Raw genomic sequence first — 12,935 nt, 5'->3', positions numbered from 1 at the left:
CTTTGTGAGTTGCACCCGATGACTTTTAGCTGGCGGGAAAATGTATAGTTATTAAATATTAATGAATATTTAGTATGTGTTAAGTACTAATTTAGTAGTAAATAAGCTATATATATATATATATATATATATATATATATATACATACAACAGTTTGTAATTTTTATATTACATATTATATTAGACATACACTATATTGCTTGATGTTATATAAAGCAATCACACTGACTCATGGCTTCTAGAATAGGATATATCTTCGCTTTCATGCCATCTTTCATGGTATGACTTTCTTGAAAGGTTTGTACATTATCATTAAAAAGCAATTTCTCTATAGAGAAAACGAATGGCATTTTCCGACTATTGCACTCCGTTGCCTGCATCTCACTAACCTTCTAAAACTTCCCCCATTTTATCTTAAATAAACATAAACACGCCCTGTTCAGATGGAAAATGTTTTATGGATAGTTATCGGAGGACAACTTGCTCAATCAGCTGGAACAATGTTTCTTTAAATCAGTCAGTTTGTTTCTCTCGCTGGTCGCTTTCCACATTCGCTCGTCTGGATGAGCGGCGACCTTGTTCCACTGACTCATACGAGCAAAGATCTTGTGACTCGCTGTTGGCGGTGTCTGAGGGATGAGCTGTGTATATCATCTCTGTTCTTCTCCCCTCCCGGAGCCACTGAGAACTTGGGGTAACCTGCACCAGTGGGATGTTCTCTCCATAACTGCCTCTCTGAGCATTAAACCACACAGCAATCACAATATGAGTGAGTATTTGGAGGAAGCTAGTGGAGACAGGAAGTAGTCCTCTGTATCGTTTGCTGGCTCATCACTCTGGCAGAGGATGCTTGGAAATTTAAATGTCGTTGTGTGGTTAATTTCAGAGGTGCCGCTGAGTTGATTTTGAGTGCAGAAAGTTCTACTGACTGAAGTTCAAAAATAACTGTTGCCTTTGGCTATCACACTCTGTGGAGCTAAACTGATACATTACTGTATATGTAAGGCATAGTGCAGCTTTTGACCACTCAAAACAGATGGCTCTACCAGGTAGCGGCGTGTGTGGTGAGTGTTTTAGATGGAGAAGATGAAGGGAATTCTCTTGACACTGTAGCAGCTGAGGTCTGCCAACCCCGCCTATAATGGAGAACACAGACACGGAGAAGTGCACTGAAGGATGTGGTCAGAGGGAGACGAGGCTTACCAAATGTATTAATGACTCATTAATTGTCTGTAAATGTTAGAGGTGAATTCCCATAGTACACCCTTTGGTACACTCCATCTGATCCTAGATCAGAGTGGAAATTTGATGGAGGGTTATTTATTTTTACTGATGTGATCGGGAAATTCTGGGAAACCTTGTAATGAGGTTACCTACATCACCATTAATAAACACCATCTTTAGTGCATTATTTAGGCAAGAAAGAATCAGTATTTTTTTTATCTTGTTTTACAGTAAAAATTATTTATACATGCTGAAAACAAGATTTAAAAATCTATAAGATATTAAGACTTATTTTCAGAGAATATGTCTTTAAAATAATTTAATTAAGTTACCAAAAATTAAGTACCAAAAATTTTCCAAAAAATTTTAAATACTTGTAATCAGACTACAGTTACTTTTTTATTGATTACATGATTACATGTTATTCACACAATAGCAATAAAATATTCATAATTTATTGTTTCTCCCTAATTCCTTTCTAAAATAGCCTACTGCTTATATACATTCAGAAAGTCTTCTAGTTTTGTGTACATTCACACAAAGACCAGTCATTGGTCAGGTGGCTACACAGCATTTGACCACTGGATTTACAAAAATTATTTAACATTTAAGAAGTATTTCAACACTTAATGAACTACTGATGAACACATTCATTTTTATTTGAATTATCATTCAGTGAGTTATTTAATCATGTCTTACTATGTCTTTGGAAAGCTTTTGTCTTTCAAACACATGCACAAATTCACATTTCTTTTTTATATGTAATGCAAGAACTCACAAACTGTTTTTTTCATCTGAACCTCTTTCACCTAACCTAATATATTAACTTGAAGTATCCCTGAGATTTTATTTATTTTTTATAAATCTTATTTATTTTTTAGAATTAAGTATCACATTTGCATGTTCATATTAATGGTCACATGAGATACAGGTAAACATAAAATATTGAATCTTTTTAGTGTTTATTTTTATTTTTCTGATTCTGATTTAACTTTTCATTAAACTCATGAAACCCCTGCGGTTCTTTTACAATGTTTAATGCACTTCATGTTGTTATTCACAACAAATGTAATATATTTTCTTACTTTTTGTATTTTTATATCAATATGGTACATAAATATGGTTGTCCTACTTAAATCAATTTGATAAACAAGTTTGGTCAAAAGTAATCTAAAAGTAATTAAAAAGTAGTCTGATTACCTAAAATGTGTAATGTAATGGATTACGTTACTAACTACAATTTTTGTCATGTAATTTGGAATCAGTAATGGACTACAATTTGTAAGTAACCTAGCTCTGATAAAGTGTAAATATTGCGTCAAAATCAAATCAATTTGAGTGCGATTTAAACCCGGATGATTGTATCCACTCTAAGTTTATCTGCCTTGGGAAATCTAGCGTGTTTCCGACATAGTGATAACACTCGTTGCCTTCTCTAGTGCAGCTCAACCAGGTCTCATCCAATTCGTCAATATTTGTGATATGACAAATCCCAGAAAATATGAGTTGTAGTCCAAACGAGTCGTTCGTTGTAGTTTTTGAAAAGTGATTTCTGTTAAATAAAATATCTCCTTTTGAAGTGGACTTTGAGCTTTGTAACTTTGCAGATCTTTTTTATGCTCAAACAGCAACATTACAGACTAACTAAAGATGAAAAAGTGAAAAAGCATAATAGGACCCCTTTAAGTACAAAAAATGTGAGCTTGTGTCTGTCTATATGTGTGTGCATGTGTATCTTAAAGCAGATATTTGTATGTGCACCTGCAGTTCACGCCTATAACAGCCATCTGCGGGACTTGAGAGAGGTGACGGCGGGTCGCTGTTTGTCTGTTCAGGATACGACTGACTCTCAGCACAGTACACCGGGGGCTTGTGTTTAATGGTGAACTAGGGAGAGGCTGAATGACTCACTTAGACAACAATAAACTAGCCTGGATCATACATATACAGTTATCAAAGAATGAAAATATTTACAACTTGTAGTATGTCCAAGTGAAACATTTATTTTCTTGTTTATTTTTTTCTGGCAAAGGCATCACCAAGTCCGGTTGCAACTGAAAAGGATGGCAACAATTCTCACTATTAGTTGTTTATTAGCATGACTATTATTAACATATTGGCAGTTTATTAGTGCTTATAAAGCCCATATTCTGCATGACCATATTCTATATCCCTAATCCTACCAATACCTAAACTTAACAACTACCTTACTATTAATAAGCAGCAAATTAGGAGTTTATTGAGGTCAAAGTCATAGTTAACGGTTTGTTAATGGTGAGATTTGGACCTTAAAATAAAATGTGACCAAAAGGTTTTATGGGGGAAAAAAATTCTTTTTTTAAGGTAAGTTGTTGCAAAGTTATACTTAATTAAGTGAGTATATCAAACCACATCTTATGTTCAGTTGAAATTAATATATGAAACTGCAAATTAACCTTTTAAAGTAAACAACTAATCTCAGGCGTTTTCATAATTTACAAACACTTTGCATTTTTCAATGCTACGGGTTGCAACATTAGTTGCTGCAAGATTGATCTTTTTTTTTTTTTACTTTATTTTCTGAAATACTTGCAAAACTAAAATATCTAGTTCAATATATGATGGCAATTTCACATAAAACACCATAATTAAACACAAAACAGCATATGCACACTAAACACAACCACAACTTCAATACCAACAACTATAGTTTCAGTCCTCGTAAGTCCCAGTTCCTTGTCTTGGCCTAGTGACATAATGTCCCTTCTCCTTTAAAAAACTAAACAAAACAGAGTACATATATACATGCCACTTACTTTTAATTAGTAAAATTAATTAATCAATCAAATAATCAAAAGAGAAGATGCATTTTTGTAAATTTGCTTAGGGCCAAGTGATTTCACATTTAAGTAACTGTGACAAATCTATAGACTTGCGCTTGATGGTTCTCCTTCCCTTGGTTAAAGTATACATATCGCCGTGTTCCAACGCTCTTCTACAGTGGCTGTAGTAGCATTTAAATTATCTCCCTTTTTATTGAGCCCCATCTCAGCGGAACCCTACATATCTCAGGAGAAAGCGTCTATAAGTTCAAAGTGGCGTTTCCAGGAACCGTGGCCTGGAGATCACTCAGGAGGGGTGTAGCTTTCAGTGTCCTGCAGGGAAGGGCTGAGGGGTGGCGGAGTTCTCACTGCTCACTTTGCACCTCTTTCCTTGTGGACTTTCTCTCTCACGCTGCCTGTTCCTCTCGCTCACCGTCTGTATCTCTCAAGCTGTTCGTCTCACTCTCACGCTCTGCCTTCCATGATCTATTTGACTCTGTTTGCCTGTCTCACAAACTCTTTGCTTTTCTCCCACTCACGCTGTCTGTCTTCATCACTTTGTCCGTCTGTCTCTCTTGAGCAACTCAAACTGGCTGAGATGAGAACTTCATAGTCGTGCTGTTAAGTCACTTCATTAAAGTTAAACAAACAAGCCGCCAGAAGCTCTGAGAGGTAACACGATATTCAGTCCAATATCATGAATTCAGATTATTCTTTGGGCTAAAGTGAGTTTTCACCACACATTTCTGCCAGTGCATAATAAAGAAACTGTGGCTGTCTGCGGATCGTTCCAAGAAAAACATTGTTTAGCACTGATTGTGTACTGACAGGCGGGAGTAGTTTCCTGGGAAAACTACGCCTGTAGGTGCATTGAACAGTTGGTGTGATGGAAAAATTGTGATGGTGCAGACAAGAGGAGAGATATTGTTGCTACTCCCAGACATTTTTGGAGATCTCCTGCTTCTAAAAACCTCCGAAGAATTTATTGTCGGTGTAACGCGAGGCCTTAAAGCTGACAAAACGAAAAATATTCAGGCGTCTGTGGCTCTAAGTACCCCACTTGAAACGAAAGGGTCACACAAATTTTAATACCTCAGACAACCAGTGCTTGACCCCAAACACAATCTCTCTTTCTATATCGCTCCCTCTCTTCCCCCGGCTGCAGAGTTGTGGAGTGTTGGTGGGAGGACGTTGCGGCTGAGCTTCCCTCGAGTGCAGGCTGCAGAGCCAGCGGGAGCATCCGTCCCCTTCCTCTGTTGATTTTGGCACGGGAAGCCCGTCCCCTCCCCTGCTCGCGCTCCCTCAGCCTACAACCCCCAACCTCTGCCTGTTACCCCAACGTCCCATATTCATCCCCACACACAGCTGTAGCACTCTTGGTGACCCCGACTGTCATCGCACACACACACACACACACACCAACAAACACGCATACAGTAATATAACTCAAGCTCAAACAGAGAATGCTGATAACTAAGATTCATAGGTACAGCCCAAGGGTGCTTAACTACCGTAGTATGATGCACTGTTGGAGAAATTAACTAGTTGTGACTCTTTCCTGAGACTGTAGTAGCATGGCCACAACCACCGTCAACAATATAGGACTATTGTTAATGCATCACTCAATCTAATTATTTGATTCAAGATTACAATTCATGTGAAAGGATTGTAGTTCATTTACTGGAAATAACAGAAAGCCGTTGATTTTTTAAAATGACGTTTACTTGCAATATGTAATAGGCATACTCCAATAGACTATACAGTATATTTGGTTCATTCTCTGAAATACGAAACATGGCATCTGAGAACTACCCAGCAAACACAGAACGTTCACCTGATGTTCCCGTTTGATTCTTTTTTGGGAACTAAATAAGAACATTTTGGGAACCTATAATTGTTAGCTGGGTACTTCAATATTATTGATCTCTCTTACATCATTCTCCATGTTTTCCTTTTGCATTTATGTACATGCGCACTCTTCCACAATTACGCTGATTATTAACACACTAAAATATATCACTTAAAATTTAAGAAGATATAGAATGTACTGTATGTTAGCTTGCTTATACTAAAAAGAAACTATACTTCTAATCACAGGTCGAGATGCTGTTTGCAAATGTTTCTTGGAACTATGCTATCAGTAAACGCAGAATCATTGAACTATGTTATTAAATGCATTAACCTGAATTCACTATCTGAATCATAAGGTGAACTGGGCAACATAACTGGCATCGGCAATTGTTGTCACTATGCCACAGATATTGTGCCATTTACTTTAGTGAAAAAATTTTGTCGCTTTTGAAACTAAAACACCTCAGTTTGTGTCTGTGTGTGTGTGTAGGTGTTCTGGCATGACATACTGAGTAATGATTTGGACTGGTATGAAGCGACTCAGTGTCCCCAGGAACATTAAAACAATGGAACAGTGTCTAATCTAAAAACATAAAGGAGATCATGGGCCTCTAACAGATGTATTGTATAAATTCATCAGTTTTACTGAAATTTCATTAAATAAATGCTAAACTTTAGCACTGATAAAAAGGGAAATAACTTTAAATGACTTGACTATGTAAACAATGTATACTTTGTGTATATATGGTGTATACATTATGTCTACAATGTATGCAATACATGTCATGCTAATTAATGCTTTTACTGTATGAAAATATCATTTATTTAAAAAAATAAAACTCTACTGTGTTTTTTGTGTAGCTTATCATCAACTACAAGTTGATAATGAACATGAACAACCAGTCAGTATCAATGAGTAATAAGTTGATTATTACAAGTTGTACTTGAAAATCAAGTACATAAAACATGAAATTAATAAAACAATTAATGCCACACACTATACACATTTTCGAAACAATTATATGAAAGCCATCTGATTGCTGTTAGCATAAGCTAACGTAAGTGACAAATTTTTACCAGTAATGCTGGGTTTGCGCCACGTGATTTTAGGCCCGATTTTTACTAACCCACAGATTTCTGGAGACCAGACAAAAACCCCAAATCTGAGGCAAGTGTGCAAGTACAGTGCAAATTTTGCAGTACATCTATTTTAAAATTATGTTTTTGTTGTGGTGCTGGTGATTCCAAAGCTGTGCAGGATATATGTATCACACTAAAAACACTTGGCTTCTTTTTACTCTTGGCCTCTTTTTCATCCTGACATTGCGAACATTTAATGTTATACATTATATTTTCAAAAGCTCTCTCTATAAGTGATGTTTTCTTGGTTGGCTCATGTCTCATTAGTCCACCAAGAAGAATGCAAACTCAAAACCACCATGTGCCATTTATCTGTTGCTCATCCAGCCACATCCAGACCAGCACAGCCGTCCTCACTGAAAGCACTCATTCATAGTCCAGTCCTCAGATCCAGACAGGCTAGATCTGCCTATATTCATCCTCACCTCTCTAATCTTCACCCATATCCTTTCTCTTTTGTGGGCCAGACAGGTCCTATCAGTAGCCGATATGATGTCTGGAGTCTGCCTCTCATCATGACGTTAGTTCATTTGAGGGCCTGAATGTAATGAGAATAAACTTCTAACCCCCTCCAGCAAACAGTTCTCCAGTGCCTGAAAAAAAAAGATGTTAATAATGATGAAATTAGTATTTTTCCCCACTGACTTTATTTTAATTTTAATTTTTATTTCTTCATCCTTATTATCATCCACGGGCCGCATTTGGCCCGCGGGCCGTAGTTTGGACACCCCTGTCCTATATGGTAAAAATCAGCTTGGGGAACATTATCTATATATCCCTTCGGCCATCCATCCATCCATCCATCCATCCATCCATCTATCTATCTATCTATCTATCCGTCCAACTCTCTGTCTGTCTATCCATCTATCCATCCATCCATCCGTCTCTCTGTCTCTGTCCGTCCATCCTTCCATCCATCCACCCATCTATCTATCTATCTATCTATCTATCTATCTATCTATCTGACTCTGTCTGCCCATCCATCTATCCATACATCTACTGTGTATATCTATCTATCTGTCCATCCATCTATCCATCTGACCCTCTGTCTGCCCATCCGCCCTTCCATCCATCCATCCATCCATCCATCCACTGTATCTGTCCGTCCGTCTATCTGTCTATCTATCTATCTATCTATCTATCCACCTGACTCTCTATCTGTCTATCTATCTATCCGTCCAACTCTCTGTCTATCCATCTATCCATCCATCCATCCGTCTCTCTGTCTCTGTCTGTCCATCCTTCCATCCATCCACCCATCTATCTATCTATCTATCTATCTATCTATCTATCTATCTGACTCTGTCTGCCCATCCATCTATCCATACATCTACTGTGTATATCTATCTATCTGTCCATCCATCTATCCATCTGACTCTCTGTCTGCCCATCTGCCCGTCCATCCTTCCATCCATCCATCCATTCATCCACTGTATCTGTCCGTCGGTCGATCTATCTATCTATCCACCTGACTCTCTCTCTATCTATCTATCTGTCCATCCATCTATCCATCTGACTCTCTGTCTGCCCATCTGCCCGTCCATCCTTCCATCCATCCATCCATTCATCCACTGTATCTGTCCGTCGGTCGATCTATCTATCTATCCACCTGACTCTCTCTCTATCTATCTATCTGTCCATCCATCTATCCATCTGACTCTCTGTCTGCCCATCTGCCCGTCCATCCTTCCATCCATCCATCCATCCATCCATCCATCCACTGTATCTGTCCGTCCGTCTATCTGTCTATCTATCTATCTATCTATCTATCTATCCACCTGACTCTCTATCTATCTATCCACCTGACTCTCTCTCTATCTATCTATCTATCTATCTATCTGTCTGTCTGACTCTCTGTCTGCCCTTCCATCTATCCATCCATCTACTGTATATATCTATCTATCTGTCCATCCATCCGACTCTGTCTGCCCATCCGCCCGTCCATCCTTCCATCCATCCACTGTATCTGTCCGTCCGTCGGTCGATCTATCTATCTATCTATCTATCTATCTATTATTTTCAGCAGTCTATTGCTCAGAATATCCCACCTAGAAATGATTTTTAGGCCTGTTTGTCCTTCCAAGCATACAATGTAAGATGGTAACTTGCAAGGAAATCCAGAGAAAGTGATATGCACGAGCAGAACCCGCTAATGAGCCTTCAACATTTTGCCTCTCCTTCAAGAACGGTTGCTGATGAGGTAGTAGTGAATATGTGAATAGTCAATCTAGTAATACATGTAGGCATACAGTACAACATTGGTGGCTTGTTTCACCACTTGACAGGAGTGAAGGCCCAAAGAGACAAGACTGTTCCTTATACAGTGCTGTTAATACATGATAATGCAGTTATTGGAGCCCTCATGATGTGCTCTGGCTTTAGAGCAGTGCTGGATCTGTCCTTGCACTCTGTGCAGCGGGAGGAGCTGTAAAATATCAAATTCTTGGACTTCTCGATATTTGAGTCAGAGCGTGAATCATCATCACATACTTAGTGCGAGTCAAAATCCTCACTCACTCAGCAGTCCTGCACAAGGAAATCGATTATATGCCACGTGTGTGGTGTTAGATGTATAATGTGAATCCAAGATTTGTCTTTTAAGAGACCCAAGAAGCTGAAACAGGACTGCACAAACATTGGACTGAGCCGAACCAAAATCCCCTAACATGTTTATTAATCCCCCGCCCTAGCTGCACAAATTGTGCAACAACCTTAAATTATGCAAGAGGTGAATATTGGACATTACCAAGATAATTTTTGTCCCCTTGGTAGGGCTACAGCCCAAGTGTTATAGGGTTATCTGCTGGTTGCTCAAAGACCTTCAGATATAGTGTGCTGTACTCTGTAATGTTGTCCCTGGATAAAAACATGAAGCTTCACATGGTGGAAATGGGAGATTTTGTTTCTTCTTTGTCTTGAGATAGTTCTGCCTTTAAAATGTGATGAATTGAAATTATTCTCAGGTGAAATGGGAAAAGTGTAAATTGTAAATGTTAAAAGTTGAATTGGATACCTGCCAGTCTTCCAGATCAGTCTGGATTTCTGATGGATTTCAAGATAATTTGTGTTAGTATCTGATTTAGTTCAAGCAACTGTAACTCTAGTATTACGAATTTGGAATGAACAACCAGAATATCACGACCCCTGGTGGAGAACATTTATCAGTTCACTTTATATAAACAAAACTATAAAATTACAAATCTGTGCAGTGTTACAGTGGACAGTATTTTATTGATGTGTTAAAAGTTCATAGATTCTGATCATTTACGCTTGACATGTTTAGGTTGTATATCTTGGTTTGGGTTTCAAATGGTTCTTGCAAGTGCTGTCACAATCAAGATAGATTATGTACACTGTAAATTATACGGTCTTTTTCACTTCCAAAAACGGTATACTACCGTAAAATTAATGTCCAATACATGTAATGTCCAATACAGTTTTTCACCGTATATAGTAGGGGAATTTACCGTTAACCATTTAACAGGTTTTTACTGTAGCATTTTTACAGTCTTTTACGGTTAAATTCACGGTCATTTTTTACAGTGTAATTCATGTAAATTACTGAGTCTGAAAACCACTTATTTGAATCCTAAAATATGATTTCGAATTAGATCTGATATTTTCAGACATACTTCTGCATTTATAATTCCTAATTGATTTCTAAACACAAATCACGCTGAACCTGGCAGACTATGCCTAGATTCAGGCATGTGTTATTAGAAATTTTTGGACGTGGAGTGTTTCTCAGTGGCTTTTTTGAATGTATTTATTTATTTATTTACTTTTTCCGTTACAGAGACGAAATGTTGTGTTCGTTCTAAAAGAATATTTTCGTGTGATGAAATAACCAATAACCGAATTAGGTTATAATTACAAAGGAAATACCGAGTTGATTCTAAAATTGTTTTAAAATCTAATCAATGCACAGCGAATCCTTTCAGTTAGTTGAGCGTGCAATCGCTATTTTTTTCTGCTCGCCAAAGAACTGTCAGACTTGTCAAGGAAAATATCTCGAGTTTAAAAGAAAAGTTTCCCCCACCCTCCTTCTCGCGTCTTAAGCCTTCTTGGCCAATCGTCTCTCTTCTCACAAACACTTTAGCAGACTATAAGAGCTCCCCAACTTTTTCCTTCAACCCAACTCAAAGTTGCTTGGAATCCCGGATACCTAGTTATTTCGCCGAGAATAAGCAACGCACGCTTGGAATTGTATTTCACCCTCATGAGGGAATAACGTCTCGGATCGCACGCGCTTTCAGCAGACTAGAACGAGATGCCCGAAGAGCCCGCGCGAGACTCCTCCAGCTCCCCCGTGTCTCCCGCGGACAGCCTCAGCAACAGCGACGGAGAGCCCGACAGGCCACCGAAGAGGTGCGGAAGGAAAAGACGGACAAGCAGGAAAAACGGGGAGGATTCCGATAGCTCGACCCTTGGGAAAAGGGGGAAAAAGTCTAGCAACAGCAGCAACAGCCCTCAGTCTTTTGAGGAGCTGCAGACGCAGCGCGTGACGGCGAACGTGCGGGAGCGACAGAGGACGCAGTCGCTCAACGAAGCGTTTGCGGCTTTGCGCAAAATCATCCCCACTTTACCCTCCGACAAACTGAGCAAAATACAGACGCTAAAACTCGCCTCCAGGTACATCGATTTTCTCTGTCAGGTTCTACAGAGTGACGAGCTGGACTCCAAGATGGCAAGTTGTAGTTATGTTGCTCACGAGCGTTTGAGCTACGCGTTCTCAGTTTGGAGGATGGAGGGCGCATGGTCCATGTCTGCATCTCACTAGTGTGCAGGAAACTTTTTTTGTTTTCAAATGGTACGCTTTCACAATATCCCTCGTCTTTAATGATGTTGTTAACAATTGAGTAAGATCTCTCAAAACATTTACTTCATTTTACACGTTTGGTCACAAGTTGGAAAGCCAACAACTGTTGCATGTATTTCAGATCGTCTGGATTTGTTTACTATCTGCATGGCTTTATTTTTACACACTGCCTCTCCCTTTAGATATAGTAATAACGCTAAATAAATAATTAAGTTTGGTCAACGTAGCTTAAGTCTATAAAAAGTTGAGAAACTGTTGAAACAGCTTTTGCGTGTAATGCAACCGAATTGTTTACCAGCACGGCCTATTGTAGCACATTTTTTCCACAATCGATTACAATGATTATTTTTTCTTTCTCAAAACAAATAGGTTACTGTAAATAATGTTTTTCCTATAGCAAACATTGTCCCGCCTAAATCATGCTATTATTCGCAGGTGAAAGCCAAGAGCTGGGAAAACTCGAGGACCAATGCGCCGACGCAATGCTAGATTCCTTCATAATCTTGGGGAAAACTGCAAATGTTCCAACAGAGGTCATGGCTATTACCGAGAGAAGGCCACGGACAGCGAATTGTTGCGCGTGCGCTGCATATGGACTTCCTCGCGAGTGTTATTATAGACGACGAATGTTGGAAATGTGTGCATATGCATGTTTTTCTATTTTTGTTTTTTGAAGACTCAGTTGTGCATAGCTTTCTTGGAGAAAGTGAAATTGCATCACAAGGACTGTCGATGAGAAGATGGGGAATGAAGCCTCTAGTTCGAATCCTGTGCAAAATACAAAGTTTTAGTACAATTCTATTTATTTATTGATGACACACTTTTTGAAATGAAGGCAAATGTATCCTGTGTCAAAATGCATTCTTATTTTTTTGTTGTTGCAACTTTTGTAAATAAATGTGTATTTCTGTAATAAAGATGAAGAACTTTTAAGAAATGTACGTTAGTATCAAAATGTATTCACTTCATTTGATTGTACGATTTTGGAAAAACGATGAAAAATTTAGAAGGGAAAACAGTAAATACACGTTATTACCACTGGTTTAGTCTCATTATGAAGAATGTTTTTAATAGGCCTATATTTAAAAATTATTACACGA

General features: G+C 38.4%; 1 protein-coding gene across 2 annotated transcripts in view; it reads left to right on the top strand.

Annotated features, from left to right (window-relative positions):
- twist1b (twist family bHLH transcription factor 1b) overlaps window positions 1-12,710 on the top strand; it is a 14,654-nt gene extending 1,944 nt beyond the window's left edge. Inside the window, exons 1-2 of one of the 2 annotated variants that reach the window (XM_016556370.1) lie at window positions 11,116-11,826; window positions 12,271-12,710. In XM_016556370.1, coding sequence (XP_016411856.1) covers window positions 11,287-11,796 — 510 coding nt within the window. In that variant the 5' untranslated portion in view covers window positions 11,116-11,286 and the 3' untranslated portion in view covers window positions 11,797-11,826; window positions 12,271-12,710. Of the gene's footprint in view, window positions 1-11,115; window positions 11,827-12,270 lie in introns of those variants that run through there. The other variant, XR_001640382.1, reaches the window with a different exon arrangement.
- The last annotated feature ends 225 nt before the right edge of the window (window positions 12,711-12,935 follow it).

Source organism: Sinocyclocheilus rhinocerous, unplaced genomic scaffold (genome assembly GCF_001515625.1).
Source record: "Sinocyclocheilus rhinocerous isolate Xijiao unplaced genomic scaffold, SAMN03320098_v1.1 scaffold946, whole genome shotgun sequence".
Lineage (NCBI taxonomy): Eukaryota > Metazoa > Chordata > Actinopteri > Cypriniformes > Cyprinidae > Sinocyclocheilus > Sinocyclocheilus rhinocerous.
The sequence above is the reverse complement of the archived record's forward strand: the minus strand, read 5'-3'. Positions and strand labels throughout refer to the sequence as shown.